Source organism: Plecotus auritus, assembly GCF_963455305.1.
Source record: "Plecotus auritus genome assembly, chromosome: 1".
In the NCBI taxonomy this organism is placed as follows: Eukaryota; Metazoa; Chordata; class Mammalia; order Chiroptera; family Vespertilionidae; genus Plecotus; species Plecotus auritus.
Window position 1 is genome coordinate 72,486,014 of NC_137770.1, and position 18,799 is coordinate 72,504,812.

At 41.1% G+C, this 18,799-nt stretch overlaps 1 protein-coding gene across 2 annotated transcripts in view; it reads left to right on the forward strand.

Annotated features, from left to right (window-relative positions):
* The window catches only part of INO80 (INO80 complex ATPase subunit), a 160,439-nt gene that overhangs the window by 109,662 nt on the left and 31,978 nt on the right, over positions 1-18,799 (forward strand). For both annotated transcript variants that reach the window (XM_080645600.1, XM_080645601.1), the window contains 3 exons: positions 4,137-4,362; positions 9,073-9,200; positions 18,127-18,221. In XM_080645600.1, the coding sequence (XP_080501726.1) occupies positions 4,137-4,362; positions 9,073-9,200; positions 18,127-18,221 (449 nt within the window). The remainder of the gene's footprint in view (positions 1-4,136; positions 4,363-9,072; positions 9,201-18,126; positions 18,222-18,799) is intronic.

The window sequence follows — 18,799 nt, forward strand, 5'->3', positions numbered from 1 at the left end:
AATATTTGAAAAGAAGAGGGAGCCATTTGTCACCTGCATTGAGGTTTTTGAGGGTTTTTCAGTGGAGGGGGCCAGATTGGCAATGAGATTTGATCTGGCCTTATCGCCTCAGTGCAGTCTCCAAATAACAAAAGGAAACATAACACTCTGGCTTCAAGAAACTTCTTAGTCTAGTGTTCTCACTTTCCTCAGCAGTCCTGCCTGGACTGTGGTTCACAAGTATGTTCCTTCTGAAAAGTGACTGTTGTGCAGTATTTGCCATTCAGCAGTCATGATCTTATTTATAGACTGGGGGTAGTTTATATTGCAGTTTTAACTTTGAGCACTTGTTGGATTCTTCCTATAACCTGTTTACTAAAACAGGGCACTCGGGTGATTGTTGACAGCATTGCTGCAAAGGCTGCCCTCTTGGCATGCTGTGGTGGTTTACTTCGCTTACATCTTCTCTCTTTCTGTCCTTATTGATCAATGCCAGATACAACCTCAAAGAAGTATATGAAGGGAAGAGAGGCAGAGTAGAGATGTGACTAGACCCGTGGTCAGCAAACTGCGGCTCACGAGCCACATGCGGCTCTTTGGCCCCTTGAGTGTGGCTCTTCCACAAAATACCACGGCCTGGGCGAGTCTATTTTGAAGAAGTGACGTTAGAAGAAGTTTAAGTTTAAAAAATTTGGCTCTCAAAAGAAATTTCAGTCATTGTACTGTTGATATTTGGCTCTGTTGACTAATGAGTTTGCTGACCACTGGACTAGACTCTTTGAGCAAAGATCAAGTTTCTGTCTTTCTGTCTTGTTTTCTTTTGCTTTAAGGGGCAACTTTCATGTAGCCAGGAAACTCTTAAGAGGTTAACATTTCTTACCCTTTTGTGTGCTTTTTTCTTGTTTCCTTCACTCATCCTAGCAAGTTTAGTTTTTTCACAGTTCTATTCAGAGAAGGTAGAGTCTTTTGAATCTTCCTTAGTGATTTTTTCTACCATCATTTATATCAGCTTGCATCTTTATTAAGTTATCAAAGATCAGAATCCGGCAGAGGGTCCAAAGAAAGATGATGACTGGAAATGAGATGATATTATTGAGACCCATGGACTCCTGCCTGCCTAGATTTCTTTCTGCTGGTCATGTGTTACATGAATTTGATTCCCTTGCTACTGTCCTCTTCATTTGATTTACATTGACTATCCAGTTGATACAGAGAAATGCACTTTTTTTAGGAAACATCTAAAGCCAAGTGCTTCCATAGAAAGCAGCCTTCAGGCTTCATGGTGGTGTGGTTTGTTTCCTTCTCACTCTCCTAATATGATGTGTATACCGCAAGGCTTGATAAGAGGAAGTCTAGATTTTTGAGAGCAGTATGTCAAGATACTTTTACTTCTCATATTCCCAGTATTTTATGGAGCCAATAAAAAGTGAACTGCCTTGAATTATAATTGCATTTATGGACATAAAAATTGTTAATCTGTACCATTCCAAGGTCTAGAGCCAACCACTCTGAAGAACAACCCTATTTTCTGAACATAGTCACACATATGCACCCCAACTGTACTTCGGAGTATTGTTTTCTGAGGAGGCAGAAGTCTAAATCAGTGGTGGCCAACCTTTCAGACCTCATGGACCACCAGTAGTCTGTGGACCACTGGTTGGCAACCGCTGGTCTAAACTGTCATGCATTGTGCTGCTGTTTCCATAAAGAACAATAAACAGTAGCTTGAGACTGTCATAGTGTATAATGATGTGGTAGCAGTTGGAGTAGGAGAAAGCTTTTATCATTGGACCAAGGGCTCCTTTCCAGCATCCTACTCAGCCCCTCCTGAAAATGGGAGTACTTACACGATGGTTTTGAGGCCAGGAAAAAGCTTTAAACATATCTGGATATTTTATATACACATACATGAATTCTTACCTTTCAGATCAGGCCTGGGGTGTAAGGCAACATTTCATGCAATGTCTTAATTATATTTATTTCTCACCCATCTCTGATGGAGAGAAACTGACTTCCTTTGAACCCTCAACCTTAGCCTTGAATTAAAACAAATAAATTTTCCTGGCACATGCTATGAAAACTAGGGTCAGTTCAGGAAGAACTGTGCCATTAAGGAAGGAATTATAGGAGCTGTTTTCTCATTAGCCCAGAACATAATTCTGCAGGGGTCATAAACTAGACCTGGAAATTCATCTTATTAAAAAACTGTAGCGCTTGGAGCGGTCACGCTTCCTAGAACTGGTGCAGGAATATACGTGTCCTCAGGAAGGACGCGCTGAATGCTTGAGGAGGCAGCCCCTGAGATACTTGAGTTTAGGAAGTTAATGAAGCAAGAAACAGGTTAGCTTATGTGGTACTGGAAGGAGTATGCATTTCCATTTGTGGGAAGGAGAAAATAGTATGTCATGGTTCATCGCCCCCTGTTTTTGGACCATCAGGAAGGCCACGTGGGTCAAGACTATCTAGGACAGAGCTGACTTAGAAAGCAGGATTCAAGTAGAAATGGACTTGTTTGCCCCCTGTTGGACCTCATGAGTTTGCTGCTTACGTATTCACAACATGACATTCTATGGTTCTGCATATATCTTGATCCAGGGCTCCTGCCAAAGAAGCTTATCAAAACATTTAAAAATATTTCACTAAGAACTGTGCCTTGCAAACCTCCCAGTTTTAGTCCTGGACTTGGAAGGATATCAGCAAAAGGAAAGTTGGGAAATGGGTGAAAGTTTATAACTGAAAAAAGTTGGTTTGTTTTTAAACTAGTAAGACTGCCTAGTAATGAGTCCCAGGCAGGGGAAACGTTTTCCCCTGTGTCACTGTTCACCGTATTCCTTCAGGCTGAATTTCTAGCTTTTGATTTTTCATTTTGAGACTGTGGGCCCAAAGTCTTTTATATAAGTTCTGCTGATCTACAAAATAAACAACAAAACAACCCAAAGCAGTTATCTTTGAGTGTAAAATTGGCCAGTATGAGTCTCTCATAGGCTATTTTACTCATCCAAGAGTATGCATGCTATTTGAGATATATAGAACTGCTCATACTTCTGTAGTCCAGACCACTGCTTGCTTAGCCATTTTTATGGAATTAGCAGATATTGATTGTGAGGTTCTGGTACTCATACCTTAGAGGGTAGATGTTGGCTCTGGTCCAGTATCTGCTGGGCCACTGTTAGGACACACCATAGCAGGAAAGGCCCAATTTTTATCCACCTGTTTTGTATTTCAGTATTTATTTGCCTATGCTCAACTTTCAGTGGGAAAAAATATAACTTGGAAATAAACTCCTGTTGAGAGGATAGATGTGATATGAGATGATCAAAACCTTCTGTTAGTGCTACCTGGATAAGCCAATTTCTATATGAGCCTTGTCTGCCTTTTGGAGCTCTAGGGGCCCAGCTTGCTGTGACCCTCTGTAGTTTTGCATCTGGACCATAGATGGCACTGCGCCCTAACAAACTCAGGTCAGCTTCATCCACGAGCATATTCTGTGGGTTTTGGTAAATGATGCTCTTTCTCTGGTTTTGGTATTCTCTAGTCCTCTGCAGAGACACCTGCAGCTCCATAGTAAGCTAGCTGACTGTTTATCCCATGGCAGTATTTTCAAGGCTCAGCCTAAGATGCTGGGTGCTTGTTAAAAACAGTACTTAGTGAAATATTTTTTAATGTTTTGGTAAGCTCCTTTGGCAGGAGCCCTGGATCAAGATATACACAGAATCATAGAATGTCATGTTGTGAATACGTAAGCAGCAAACTCATGAGGTCCAATAGGGGGCAACAAGTCCATTTCTACTTAAATCCTGCTTTCTAAGTCTATTTGGCAAATACAACTTTGCCAAAGCAACATCCAGCAGTGAAGGGAGTTGCAAAGCCATCATATATATATGAATGATAGAATTATTCCTGACCTGATATCCCAGGTTATCCACAAACTCCAACACTCTTTGGATCTTTAGTTTTGTTGTAGGTTCATGTTATAAGAGGTTGACCTTTTACCTGGGAAGGCTCACTAAATCATTATTAAGGAAAGTTTAGTTTGTTAGAACAGGGAAGGTAAAACACATAGCCCAAGAATTAGTTGATTTCAAAGTTGAGGTTCCCAAAGGGCTTAGTGGGTGTGGAAAATGTGAAAGAACCATCTCATTTGACTCTGACTGTAGGTCACCGCAGTGCCATTGGATTCTTACTGCAATGACCGAAGTGCAGAGTATGAGCGGCGAGTGCTGAAGGAAGGAGGGAGTCTGGCAGCCAAGCAGTGTTTGTTGAATGGGGCCCCTGAACTGGCAGCAGACTGGCTAAATCAACGGTCCCAGTTCTTCCCAGAGCCAGCTGGAGGACTGTGGAGCATCAGGCCTCAGAATGGCTGGTCTTTCATCAGGATTCCAGGTGAGTCCTCTGTTCTCTTGAAATATGTTAACAGCTTTGGCAAGGACAAAACCAGGGAGATGCTCCATGTGGTAGTTTCAGATATTTGGAATTCAAAGTTTTGGGTTTCTGTTTCTTCTTCTGCCCTTAGTAACTAACTTATTGGTAAGTATATTTAAGTAATTTGTGACTTGCGTATAGAGATGTGTTTTAGATTTGTGCTTAAATACTCTCCTTTGATAAGCTTATAGCTGTGAACGCCACTCTTACAAAAGGGGAGGAGATAGAAATATACTTGGTAGGAAAGGCTTCGGTCAAGTGAGTATGGTTGTCTTGTGCCATTGCCACGGGGATGAAGGAGAATGTCGTCACTCACAGAAAGCCTAGTTCAAGTAGCGTAAACAGTGTCCTGCATGAGACACTGGAGATCTGAATGATAACCAGAAGAAATACAGGGTGTTTTGTGTCAAAATGCTAGCAGAGTCCCAGTCCTCCCAGGGTCATGGTCATGGGGTGGAAGGAAACTAGGTTTTCATCTTTGCTTTAGTCAGACTACTTTTAAGGAAATTGAGCACAGGGGTCATGAGCTCATGTTCTTTGCTTACACCTGCAGGCAAACTGAAGCAGTAGCTTAAAGCCATCTTGTTAGTTTTGGTTGTCCACACTCTCTGATATTTTTATTGTATTCATCTTATTGGCATGTAGCGGAAGTAAACTATAGAGATAAACATTCAAAAGAAAGAATCTGCTATTTCTAAGAGATAAGTGGATCAGGGTTTAAGGCCTGGTTTTTCCATTTTAATGTTAACTTTGTCAAGTGTCAAAAGACTTCTGGTCAACCTGCTATAGTAGCTTTAGGGGTGCTCTGAACTGGAAGATACCTTTTGGGTTTATGACAACAGTATTGTAAATGGCCTCATAACTGACTTAGAACATGTGAAAGCAGTGAGTGAAGATATATTGTTGTAAAATGAGGGGAAACCCCAAGTATAAAGAATGCTTGAGAACTGGTGGGAATAGAGGTATAGAATCCAGCAGGTATGGACACCACAGAATCCCAGGCAGAAGATGAACACAGGTATTGAAAGAAGCAAGACAACACCTTATTTCTTCTTTCTCCTGTCTTCATTCTGGCTGCTTAGTTCCCAGTACAGGAGTAGAAGACTTATTGCTGGCGCTGTGGGAATCTCTTGTGGCTTTTCCTGTTCTTTGAAAGAAAAATGGACCTTGTTTAAATAGCAGGAAGTGTCTGAGTTCTTTTCGCATCGATAAAAAGCACCAGCCTCACTGGCTGTTTACTGTGAGAACCAACCAGCTCCTCACTGACCCTATTGTGCTCTGTAGACTGGCTGGGGCAGGGCAACAGGGGAGGGAGCCACTGGAAACCTATAGTTTATCTCTTTTCTCTGTACTTTTACATTTTCTGTTTTCCTGGGAAGGGTTGGTTCCATTACAGTCCTTGAGAAACTAACCAAAATCTCCTGGATTTCACACATTGAATGTGTCTCCATGTTCACTGGAAGAAGGATTTACAATCCCTTCAAAAGTCTAGTCTCCTCCCCTTGGTAAAAGGAGATAATTATTTAATGTTACCCTGATTTTACTGCCATGAGATATATTCGTTTTGTCTCTGAGCAGGATCTTAACACTGTGGTCAGTAAGAAACTGTATCAAAGTGAAAATACTATAAGACTATAGGAATATAAGAGAGAATTGTAGGAAAGATTGCAAGAAAGTAAGTCTGCTCATTTCAACATTTTTCTTGAGCTCCTGTTTTAAAGAAGGGGCTGGGCACAGGTTTGACTTGGCAAAATCAGCCTAATTTCTAGGAAATTGTGTTCTTGGCTCTATGCCCTGCTTAGCAATAGGTTGTACTCTAGCCCAATGCAACTTCGCTAGCTCTTAAAAAATTGGGTAACTGCCCCGGCCTGAGTTGCTCAATGGTTAGAGCGTCAGCCTGCTCACTGAAGGGTCATGGGTTCGATTCTGGTCAAGGGCACATACCTGGGTTGCAGGTTCGATCCCTACCCCAGTTGAGGCACAATCAGGAGGCAACCAACTGATGTGTCTCTCAAATAGATGTTTCTCTCTATCTGTCTTTCTCTCTCCCTCCCCCTTTCCCTCTTCATCCCCCCCCCCACTCTAAAAAAAAAAAAAATCAATGGAAAAAAATGTCCTTGAGTGAAGATTAACAAAACAAAACAAAAACGAAAAAATTGTGTAAAGGATGCCAGACCCAGAAGACACCAATGTATACAAAGAAACCAATTTTTCTGCATATCTTTATAAGGACAAATACTAGAGGCTGACTTCCTCTATCTATCATGTTCATCAGAAAAACAAATGCTGTTCATTATTTAAGTGTTTTAAGACTTACAGAAGTCTCTTTCTTCTTAGGCCTTTTCCTTCAGGGCAGTCCAAAGAAATCCAGTCTGTCCACTTCCACACCCCCCACCTACACAATAACAAGCTAACAACAGGTACCACTTCTTGCTTCTCTCAGGTGCATCAGAGTTCTACCCATCAAAGTGTATGCACATCGTCATCTCTGAGGTTTCCGAATTCTAGCATCAATTCATTCTGTTTAGCAAATTAAAATAGATGTGGGAAGCGGGAATATGTGACAACCATTGAATCATGATTTTGAGATGAATTGAAACTTCTAAAAATTCAGATGCAAGACATTTGTATACCCTTAAATATTTGTGTTGAGGGAGTATATGCAAATAGAGATTAGCAGGCTGTAGAAATCAGATGAGCTTAGTTTACCCACTCTTGCTCAATGACTGAAAAATATATGGGCCTTTTTTTTTTTTCACCTTGCTGTGCTTTTAATGAGAAAAGAAAGAAACTTATTTTCTAAAATTGATTGGTAGCTCTGTGGGGAATGTTTAGGAGCCATCAAAATTGAGGGACCCTGGGGAATCCAATTAAAGAAGAAGGGTAATTGTGACAAGAAGAAAACCTTGAAGTTGCTATGAAAGCATTGGTCCCTCATCAGACTTGGAATTTGTACAGTTCTCCTTGTCTGGTGCCAGAGAGAGGGCTTAGCAATCAGTTCTGTCCCAGCTGCGGTCATTTGATTGTGTTGGTAAGGAGACCAACAAAAAGAAGAGCATTTCAATAATCTAAACAGGACCAAACAAAGAGGCTGAACAAAGGTGTGTGTCACAGCGTCAGGGGGTAGAGGGGGTGGAGGGAGAGATGTAGCCTGGCAGCGTTCCGAAGGTGGGAAAAGGCAGGCTACAGTGCAGAGGAGTAAACATCCAGGGCCTGTGGCTTTGTAGCAAAACAGAGTGGCTGATGATTTGTTATGGTGCTGTCAGCACATCCGTTCTTGTTCAGTTTATACAATAATTGTGCACTTGGCAAATAGTAGCAAGAACTGAGAAATGACCGTTGAGAACCCTTGGATTGCTTCACAATTCTGAGGAAAATCCATGGGTTCAAACCTAGAAACTAAGGATAGATATTTTTTTTTCTTAATAGTTTTCTTTTTTACTTTTAGCAGTTAGTTGTCTGTATAATAACTTTAGCCTTTCTCTCTCCCTTTTTGTGTTCCCCAGTCACTTCCACATATGCTCTTAAATCTCCCAGCCCCTTAAGCCTCAACTCTTCCCCTCTTAATAACAGCAATTGTTCAGGGCATGTTTATGGACCAGTCTGCAAACAGGAAACTCTACTTCCTGAAATGTGATGGGAGTTGAATGATACTGAATGGATAAGATGAAAATTTGTGAGTTAAGTATTCTTTAAGATCTTTGGCTGAAATTATTTTTTTTTAATGGGAAGAGGAAGGAGACAGTACAAGTTAGTGAGTGAAAGCAGCTTCCATTTCACAGAAACCCAACATCAATCTTTTTAAAAAGCTGAACAAGCCCTGGAGTGTCTTTATTAAATTATAGCTTAGGATAATGGCATTTACCAGCCAACCTATTTGAAATCATCCAGGAGAGTGAGTTGAGTTGTTTTTTTAAAGGCAGAAGAGCCAGCTGGTGTGGCTCAATTGGTTGGGCATTGTCCCATGCACAGAGAGGTTGCCTGTTCGATTCCGGGTCAAGGCACATGCCCGGGTTTCAGGCTCCATCCCAAGTGGAGGGAGTTGGGGGGGAGGGCAGGAGGCAGCCGATCAATGTTTCACTCTCACATCGATGTTTCTTTCTCTCTTTCCCTCCCTTCCTCTCTCTCTAAAGTTCAATAAAAATATTTTTTAAATAAAAGGCAGAAGAGGGTATGTTTATTTGCATTTCTTGGTGTTTAAGTGACTCCAGGGGTTGGCAAGAGCAGGCCTTGTTTCTTTACATTCTCATACTTCCAGAAAGTAAAGCATTTAGCCACAAGACTAGCAGAAACAGATATCGAGAGATAATATGGAAAAAGAAATGGCAGGTTTCTCAGGTCACTTACAGAAGATATGACATGGACATCACTTTTAAATGCTCATGTGTACCTGAGTAAGGGTTGGAGTGGGGAAGTTTTCAGATGCCTGTGTCTGATTAGGAACTATCGGTTGGAAAGGTACCTACACTTCCCTCTTTCAGGATATTTCTTCCCAGAGCACTATGGGATCACAATTTAACAGTGCTTTGCATTCTCCTCTAGAATACTTTCCTGCTCTCATGATGACACGCATCCTGGTTGCAGTAATTTTGGCTGCATACAGCTTTGCAGTGAGTGATTTTGCTGCTTCAATTAAATACAGTTTCCCCTTCCCCCTTTTCTTCTCCCTAGGCAAGGAAAGCCTCATCACTGACAGTGGAAAGCTGTATGCCCTTGATGTCCTGCTGACTCGGCTCAAGTCTCAAGGACATAGGGTCCTTATCTACTCCCAGATGACCAGGATGATAGACCTACTGGAGGTAGGAGAAGGAACCTTGGCAACCTAGGACACCTTGTAGGAATCAGATATCTACGACTAATACTACTCCTGCTTAATGGGAACTCAAACAGCTTTGTGATTTTACTGTCTGTAAAGGAGGAGAAGCAACTCCTGGCAGATGTGAGAGTATGCAAAGGATTTCTGCTTCCTTCCTTATTCCAATGAAATAGAACACCCCCTACTTCCTTCCTTTACTAGGGAAGAAATTCCCTAATTGTAAAGTACATCAGAGCCTAGGAATTTCTTGAAAAGTCCTCTGAAATTGTATATGGAAAATAAGATTTGAGATTTCTTCTTTAGGTAAAAAAATAAAGCTCCTAAGGTGCCTGGCTGGCATGGCTCAGTGGTTGAACATCGACCTATAAACCAGGAAGTCACAGTTCGATTCTAGGTCAGGACACACATCTGGGTTTTGGGTTCAGTCCCCGGCTGGGGCATGTGCGGGAGGCAATCGATCAATGTTTCTCTGTCACATCAATGTTTCTTTCTCGTTTCCACTCTCTAAATATTAATTTTTAAAATGTATAAATGGGCCCTGCCGGCATGGCTCAGTGGTTCAGCATCAACCTATGAAACAGGAGGTCACAGTTAGATTCCCAGTCAGGGCACATGTCTGAATTTCAGACTTGATCCCCAGTGTGGTGGGGAGGGGCGTGTAGGAGGCAGCCAATCAGTGATTTTCTCTCATCATTAATGTTTCTATCTCTCCCTCTCTCTTCTTCTCTGAAATTAATAAAAATATGTTTTTAAAATAAGAAAAAGCTCCTAAGGTAATTTTAATATGCAACTGAAGTTGACAACCACTGGGTTATGGTGAAAGATATAGCTGTCTTATTTTGCAAGGCAGCTTTTGTTTCTTTAGTTACTTCTCTGATGACATTCTCTCTGTTTTCTTGTCTGAGTAGTCACTTGTTACTTGAGGGAGAGAAGTCATGGACATTGAAACAGGAGAGTGAACATGAGGACAAACCATTAGAGTAAATCTTTGGTGGGAGAATGTTGGAAAACCACTTGTGTAGAGGCTCAAGCATCTGGATATCAGTATTGTATAAATATTCTCATGTTTTTCTGTGGAGATTTTATATATCTAAGGCTTTCTGTTCTAACCTGCTACTCCAGGGAATATTTGGTAAGAAGTGGAAATTCCAGATTATCCCTATCTTGGAGTAAGGAAGTAGGGATCATATTTTTATATTAGTACAGAAGGATGAAGGGTAGCAATAGGGAATAATTTTTAGGTTCTTTGGGAGCCAAGGCTGGCTTGCTGAATTTCGCAATGAACTTATTTGAATTTGGTAGCAGGCTCTTTTTTTTAATAATCTGGCAATTTTTTTAGCAAGAGACATCAATGATATTTGAGGTCAATTTACAATTTAATCCCTACATCTGATATTTAATAATAGAGGCCCAGTACACGGATTCGTGCACTGGTGGGGTCCCTCAGCCTGGCCTGCGCCCACTCGCAATCCAGGACCCCTCGGGGGATGTCGGACTGCCAGTTTCAGCCTGATCCCCACAGGCCAGACCGAGGGACTCCACCGGTGCACGAATCCATGCACCGGGCCTCTAGTATGCATATAAGATCTTTGATTAATCTCTTTCTGCCCTCCCCCCTTCCCTCTGAGATTCATCAGTCTGTTCCATGTTTCTATGCCTGTGCATTGAGCGTCTGCCCCCTGGTGGTCAGTATGTGTCAGAGCTACCGGTTGAATGGTCGCTTAGGCTTTTATATATTAAATGTAGTGTTTAGCCCCAGAATGCTATCAGCAAACCAAACTTTCTGGCTTGTATCATAAGTAGGTTACCTATTTCTAAATAATGGAGAATACTTATGTGACTGTAAGAGAGGTGATTAAGCCATTGTGTTTGATGTAAATCTTGACCATATTAAAGGTCCTAATAGCAGTAATTTAAAATAAAAAGATTGCTTGCATCTTTAATGTTCTGTTCAAAGCAGATGATGCCAACAGCCAAAACAGTGAGTTAACTTTCCTTCAGTGGGGCTCTTTTTAGATAAAGTGCATGTGGGCCCTGCCCTAGAGTCAGGGAATTATAGATGAAATAGTGATCTTACTGCTGAGAATTACAGAAAAACAGTATGTTAAGGATTTTGTAGGGGAGATGATGATCTTTCTCTAAGATTATATGAGTATGTTATAGAATCAGAAAAGTTGATTCATATTAGAGGAAATTCTAGGAAAGTCGGTAAACTGCAAAAAAGCTAGCTCTTATAGATGAAGGTGAGTGTGGGTGGTTTAAGTTTGATATAGTCCTACATTTTAATTCGTCATCTTGTATATTGCACACTTCTAGTTCTTCGTAAATATTACTAAAATAAGTAAATCAAAGTATAACAATGAATTTTGTTCAAGATGAGTGCTTTAAACTTTATCCCTACAGTCACTTCCAATCTCTCTCTAATCCAGCAGGTTTTTTGAAGGGGAGATAAACTTGTGGGTAGACTTTGCAAACAAGGCAGCATGAAGGCCTTCTCTAAATGTAGTTGCGTCTCTATGAGGAATTCTGAATTAGGGAAAAGCAAATTCAAAGGCTGAATTTCATACTGCTAACATTCCTTAGCCATATGTGTAACATACATCTAGGAAGCTGAAGCCAAAAACGTTGCTGTTGTTTGTATGTTTTACTGAAAAACTAAAATGAAACTGTTGTTTAGATTTCTTAATTCTGTTCTTTCTCCTTCTACGTTAAATTTCCTACAAGTTCATTTATTTTTTCTTTGGTCTATTTATTTAACATTTACCCAAATGAACTACATTCTGTATTCCAAGAGGTTAGTCCGTAAATGAAATTTATTTTGTGGGCGTAGAATTACAATGCCCACAATGTTTAGTGTATGTCTTATCATTTATTGAAATGTGGATCTTGGAACAGTCCAGGATTAGGTGTACATTTCTTTACCTTTTCAGAGTAGTGTGGGTTTACTTTCATAATGGAATCTTTCGCTGTAAACATTTATTAGAGTCATTTCAGTTTTAAAACGTAACTGGTGTGTGAACCTAAGGGGCAGGTTTTAGAAAGGCCCTTCTATATACATGCTTTCCCTTAGTACGTGTAACCTGTTCTTTAAAGAAATACCTTGACCCTCACCTTGTGTATTGTGGTTTTTATTGGTGTTTAAGATTTTTTAAAACTTTTTTTTCCAGAATTCTCTTTTTCCGTTGACATCCTGTACCGTGTATGTCAAAGAGGGAACAAAAAGCTTTCAATAGAGCCAGAGTTAGAAACTCAAAGGGGCATTGACGCTCTGTTGTGGAGCTGTGGAGCACGTCAGCATCTTTCATACAGCAGCCTTTGGGGTTTTGTGTTCAATGCTTCAGCCTTGGCTATCTATATCTGGGACTGACAGAACTAGAAGACAATAAATGTTCACATATTTCTATATGGCCAGGTTTCCATTTTGTGAGCAATACTAGCTCTAGGCACTTATTATTTGCTCAGTATTTTCTAAAGTGATCGATAGCCTCCTTCTCTTGGGCAAAAGTCTGACTTTAATTTAAATTTCTTATGAATATATCAGATCTTCTTTCAAATAGAACTCTGTATTCTGAAATGTTTTATCCTTCCCCATGGTATCCAAATAGTATTTCTGGATAGGGGATATAAAAGGAGACTGCTTAATTTCCAGGGCCAAGAATTTTTACTGTACTATGGGCAGAAGTCAAGGACATAAATAGGGGAGCATAGGATAGATTTACTGAGTCACCTGTAGGGCTTTGGCTGGTGGGGGTACTGTGGAAGCAGACAGGCCCTGTGCAATTGGGATGGTGGTGTCCAACTTTATGTCAAAATTTTTCATACTACCTTCATTTTTACCCTAGTTTGGGTTGTTGCAGAGAGCTTTTAATTCTCTGCAGATGACTTACATTATCTCTGGGTCATCTCTTTTGAGATTCATTCCTGATGCATCAAGTAACTGAGTCTGTAGTTTAAGGAAATAAGCCTCAGTATTTTCTATGAAATACGACAAAGGTACTTGGAAAGGTTTAGCCAACTGGTGCATGTATGTGGTGTGATTGCTAAGTACTAAACCCAGACAGATCTTGAATTGCACCAGTATATGAAAATAGCACAACGCAGAATTAAGTCCAGATAATCTGTAACTAATAATGACATTTGAGACACTGGGTTGTATAATTTGCCCAGTCAGCAAGTACCTCACTAGGGAAGGAATCATCCTGAACAGACATTCTATCATTTATGAGCTGGCTTCTCTTAGAGCTTCAAGTTACCTTTTGAAGCTGTGATTCTGAACATACCGAAAAGCTGGGTATTCTAAAACTGTCCCAGGGAATATAAAGCAAATTGCAATCACTGTTGACTAGCATTTTCGTTAGGTCTTAAGCATGGTAGAAGGACATGTGTCAACTTACAATCATCCTATATCCTGTTTAGTTCACTTCTTTTTCATGCCAATTGTGAGTAAGACATTGAGCTAGGGCAGATGTAAATATCAGTTCACTGTGGTCTTTGACTGCTAGGAATGTATCTTGGGGTGGTAGGCAGGGGTGTGTGTGTGTGTGTACCTATATATATATATCACAGACAAATAACTCAACTGGTGCCAAAAATACTGAAGCATAAACATTGCTGAACATAACAGGAGGATACATTTATTTCTAACTGCGTCACTTGGGGGAGGCTTTACATAGACAGTGACATCGGAACTGAACTTAAATAGAATTTTAGCCATCAGGGAGATGTACATTCCCGACTAAGGAAGCCAGGTGTAAAAAGGCACAGAGGCCCTAACTGGTTTGGCTCAGTGGATAGAGCGTCGGCCTGCGGAGTGAAGGGTCCCAGGTTCGATTCCGGTCAGGGGCATGTACCTTGGTTGCGGGCACATGCCCAGTGGGGAGTGTGCAGGAGGCAGCTGATTGATGTTTCTAGCTCTCTATCCCTCTCCCTTCCTCTCTGTAAAAAATCAATAAAATGTTTAAAAAAAAAAAAAAAGGCACAGAGGTGGGAAGGTAGATGACATTTGGGGGGGAGTAATGCGCTGTGACTGGTGCATGGGGTATAGGAGAAAAGGATATAACACAAGTAGTGTGGAGGTAGGTTATGTTGGACCCATGAATGCCTCATGATTGGGTCTTGCTCCTAAGGGTTCTGTATTAGATATAGGAGGGATGGCTGCCATATTTCATTCACTTGGTGCAACTTACCTGGACAACAGAGAGGTTGTAATAGACATTGAGAGGAGCCTCACTTTTTGCTGGTGATAGACTCCAAAGATGTAAAGGGACACGTCCAGAAAAATCGTTACACCACATCTGCAGGTTTGTGGATCATACTGAGTCTTTCCTCCCAAAACGTTTTGTGAAAGTGAAATTGCATTAAAATGAACATCAGAGGCAAATTTGAAATGGAAAAGAAGTGTCAGAATGGAAGTTCATGTTATAGATATGTAAGCATTTTCCTTTGTTTTTTCAAGTGCCCCATTATCCTTTCTTTATGATGACGATGGATGGGGGTTATGAACAAAATATACTAAAAGCCTTATGGGCTTCTTCTCTCCCCCCCCCCCCGCCCCCCATACCCCTTTAACCTCCTAGTGGTGGTGTGCTTCTGTTCCATTTAAGCAGTAGAGGGGTTGAACCAAAGGCTTTAGAACAGTGGTCTGCAAACTGCAGCTCACGAGCCGCGGTTTGCCGCTCTGTTGACTAATGAGTTTGCCGACCACTGCTTTAGAACAAGCATGTCAAACTGCCGCGAGTTTGACATGCTTGCAACAAGTCTACCTGAGTTCCAATCCTAGCTTCATTACTGCCTATGTCACTTTAAAGACCTTTCTTAATATCTGTAAAATGGGAGTAACAATAATAACACCTCTCTTTGAAGGCTATGGTGAGGATTAGATAAGCAAAACCAGGTAAAGTACATAGAATAGTGATTGTCACTTGGTAAATGCTGTATAAGTGCGAGCCATCATCATCACTACTACTTTAAGATGAACCTAGTCACTTGATGTTACACCACTGGGTATGTGAATGCTTGCTTTTATTTAGTATTAGTGGCCCGGTGCACGAAATTCATGCATGGGGGGGTTGTCCCTCAGCCTGGCCTGCACCCTCTCCAATCTGGGACCCCTCGGAGGATGTCCAACTGCCAGCAGTCAGACATCCCTTTCGCAATCCAGGACCGCTGGCTCCTAACTGCTTGCCTGCCTGCCTGATCGCCCCTAACCACTCTGCCTGCCGGCCTGATCAGCCCCAACTGCCTCCCTCCTCCCTCCCCCCGCCCCCCGCCAGCCTGCTCGCCCTCAACTGCCCCCCCCTGCTGGTCTGCTCGCTTCCAGCTGCCCTCCCCTGATTGCCCCTAACTGCCTCTGCTTTGACCCCACCACCATGGCTTTGTCTGGAAGGACGTCCGGAAGGTCTCCCAGTCTAATTAGCATATTACCTTTTTATTAGTATAGATAGATAACTTGTATTCTAAGACACTGGTTTTCAAGCTTGTGGAGTGGGTTAGAGAATAACAGATGTAGGTAGAGATTTATAAGATTTTACTTGGAAAAAAGTATTTCAATGTTTTAAAAACAGCATAAGGATATGTTCTACAACAGTGTTTCTCAAACTTATGTGTACTTACAAGTCACACACGTTAAAATTAAAATGCAAATTCTAATTCACTAGGTATGGGCGTGCCCCTCTATTCTGCATTTCTAACACACTTCAGGTGTTGCCAGTACTCCTCATCTGAGGGCCATATTTGAAATAGTAAGATTTTGTAGGAGTTTTTCTTATCTGCTGATACAGAGCACCTATTGCAATCATCTTTGGAGCTTTTTAAAAATAAACCTGCCCATCCCTGGCTGGGTGGCTTGGTTGGTTGGAGCATTGTCCTGTGCACCAAAAAGTTGCAGGTTTGATTCTCGGTCAGGACACATACCTTGGTTACAGTTCGAGCCCCAGTCTAGGCATGTGTGGAAGGCAACTGATGGATGTTTTTCCCTCACTTTGATGTCTCTCTCTCTTTCTGTCTCTAAAAATCATAAAAACATATCTTCAGTTGAAGGTTTGAAAAAAAAATTTTTTTAAATAAACCAGTCCAGGCCCTAGCCCAGACCTACAGACTCAGAATTCCTGGGGTGGGTCCATGCACAGGTATTTTTAATCCTGGTTGAGAATCACTACTCAAATGCCAAGAGTACATCTTGTCCAAAACCCCTTTGGCTTCTTCAGTAAATAAATTTATTTATTTGTTTGTTTGTTTGTTTGTTTGTTTGTTTCCTGCTAATCCTTACCTGAGGGTATTTTTCCCATTGAATTTTAGAGAGAGTGGTAAGGGAGGTTGGTAAAAGGAGGAGGAGGAAGAGAGAAAGAGAAACATCAGTGTGAGAGACAAACATCGGTCAGTTACCTCCCACACTTGCCCCAAACAGGGATCAAACCCACAACCTGGGCATGTGCCCTGACTGGACTCAAACCTGCCACTTTTTGGCGCACAGGACGATGCTCCAACCAATTGAGCCACACTGGCCAGGGCTATATCAGTTTTTAAAATAAAATTTCAAAAATGCTATGAATACTAGCAAATTTATTAGAATTTGTGTTTTTATTTTAACAGAATAAAATTTAATTTGGCACTAAGTCATTAGATGTTTTTAGGATCACTGAACTAAGAATGGGAGTGGGCACAGTTCTTAAAATTAACAGAAGAAATTGGGCATTTTTTTCCAGACGAACATTTGATTAAACATCTCTAAATGGCCTAGACTTTTATTTTTTAAATATATTTTTTATTGATTTCAGAAAGGAAGAGAGGGATAGAAACATCAGTGATGAGAGAGAATCATTGATTGGCTGCCTCCTGCATGCCCCCTACTGGGGATTGAGCCTGCAACCCAGGCATAAGACCTGACTAGGAATCGTGACCTAGTTCATTGGTCGATCCTCAACCACTGGGCCACACAGGCTGGGCAACAGCCTAGACTTTTGGAGAGATGGCTAAGTAACTTTGATATAGCCAGAATTTGTGAATAAAAGAAATATTAAATTTCTTTTCTTAGCTCAGTATTAATCTTTTTATTTAAATACATATTTTTATTGATTTCAGAGAGGAAGAGAAAAGGATAGAGAGACAGAAACATCAGTGATGAGAGAGAATCATTGATCAGCTGCCTCCTTCACAACCCCTACTGGGGATCAAGCCCGCAACCAGGACATGTACCCTGACAGGGAATCGAACCGTGACCTCCCGGTTCATAGGTTGACATTCAACCACTGAGCCACGCCAGTGGGGCTCTGCCCCTCTTTGATTATCAAAGTCCTTACAGAACTACCTGGAGACAAATAGATATAGTAAAAATATATATATCCTATATAATAGAAGGATAATATGCAAATTGACCGAACGGCAGAACAACCAGTCACCATGACACACACTGACCACCGGGGGCAGATTCCCAATGCAGGAGCTGCCCCCTGGTGGTCAGTGCGCTCCCACAGGTGGAGCGCCACTCAGCTGGACTGACAGCTGGCGAGTGCAGCGGTGGTGGCGGGAGCCTCTCCCGCCTTCGTGGCAGCGCTAAGGATGTCTGTGCTGCCCGACTGCAGCTTAGGCCCGCTCCCCACCATTTTGGTTTGGAGATTTCAGTTTGTTTATTTTTCTGTTTATCCTGAAACCTACAGAAACCTAGAGAAATAAGATTAGTTTCTAAGTTGATATTGAGAGTGGTTGTAGTTTTCAGGTTACCCTAGATTTTTACATGTTGGCAGTAAACTCACAAATTAAATTCCCATACTTTTGAGATTGGTTTCTCCTCCTTCTGGATATAATGACTTGCTCACAGTATGGATGAGGTAGAAAGTGAGTAGATGCTTGTGGGAATTGGAATACAGTCATTTTCATCAAACTAATTATATCTGTTTACTCTTGATTGGCAGGAATATATGGTTTACAGGAAACATACCTATATGAGACTTGATGGCTCATCCAAGATCTCGGAGAGGCGTGACATGGTTGCTGATTTTCAGAACAGGTAATTTTAATAGGAATTATAAAATCTTCATTTGGTTTTCCTCTAGAGCTTTAGATGATGAGTTTTTAAAAAATACCAATACATTTCATATTATTAAGTGATCATGATAGTTCCTGCCATTTTAAGAGGTAGCTAAATCTGCTTATAGCAGTTCAGATCTGTGTGTCTGTGAGAGAGAGAAAAAGGAATGCTTGGTAATTTTTGTGTTTGAAATCTGCTTTCTTACCAAATCAGTGCCTGTTTCTTTACACAATAAAATAAATGATTTCTGAGTATGAACCAAGACCCTTCTTATGTGGGTAATATGTATGTAGAAAAAAGTTGCTAAATGTTAACAGTGGCTATCTCTGGGTGTTAACTTATAGTTAATCTTAGTTCATTTTTGCTTACCTGTTTCACTTTGTATGAGTTAAAAAACCTTCCTTTTTCCTGCTTTCCCTCTAGCATTGTAGTACAGTGCAGTATGACAACTTGCAGTAGTCTGTAATCTATTCAGCTGGCAGCTCTCAGTTACAGTACTTCTCCTACCTGATAATGAGCCTATGAAATTTCAAATGCTGCCTGCTGGATGCTGATGG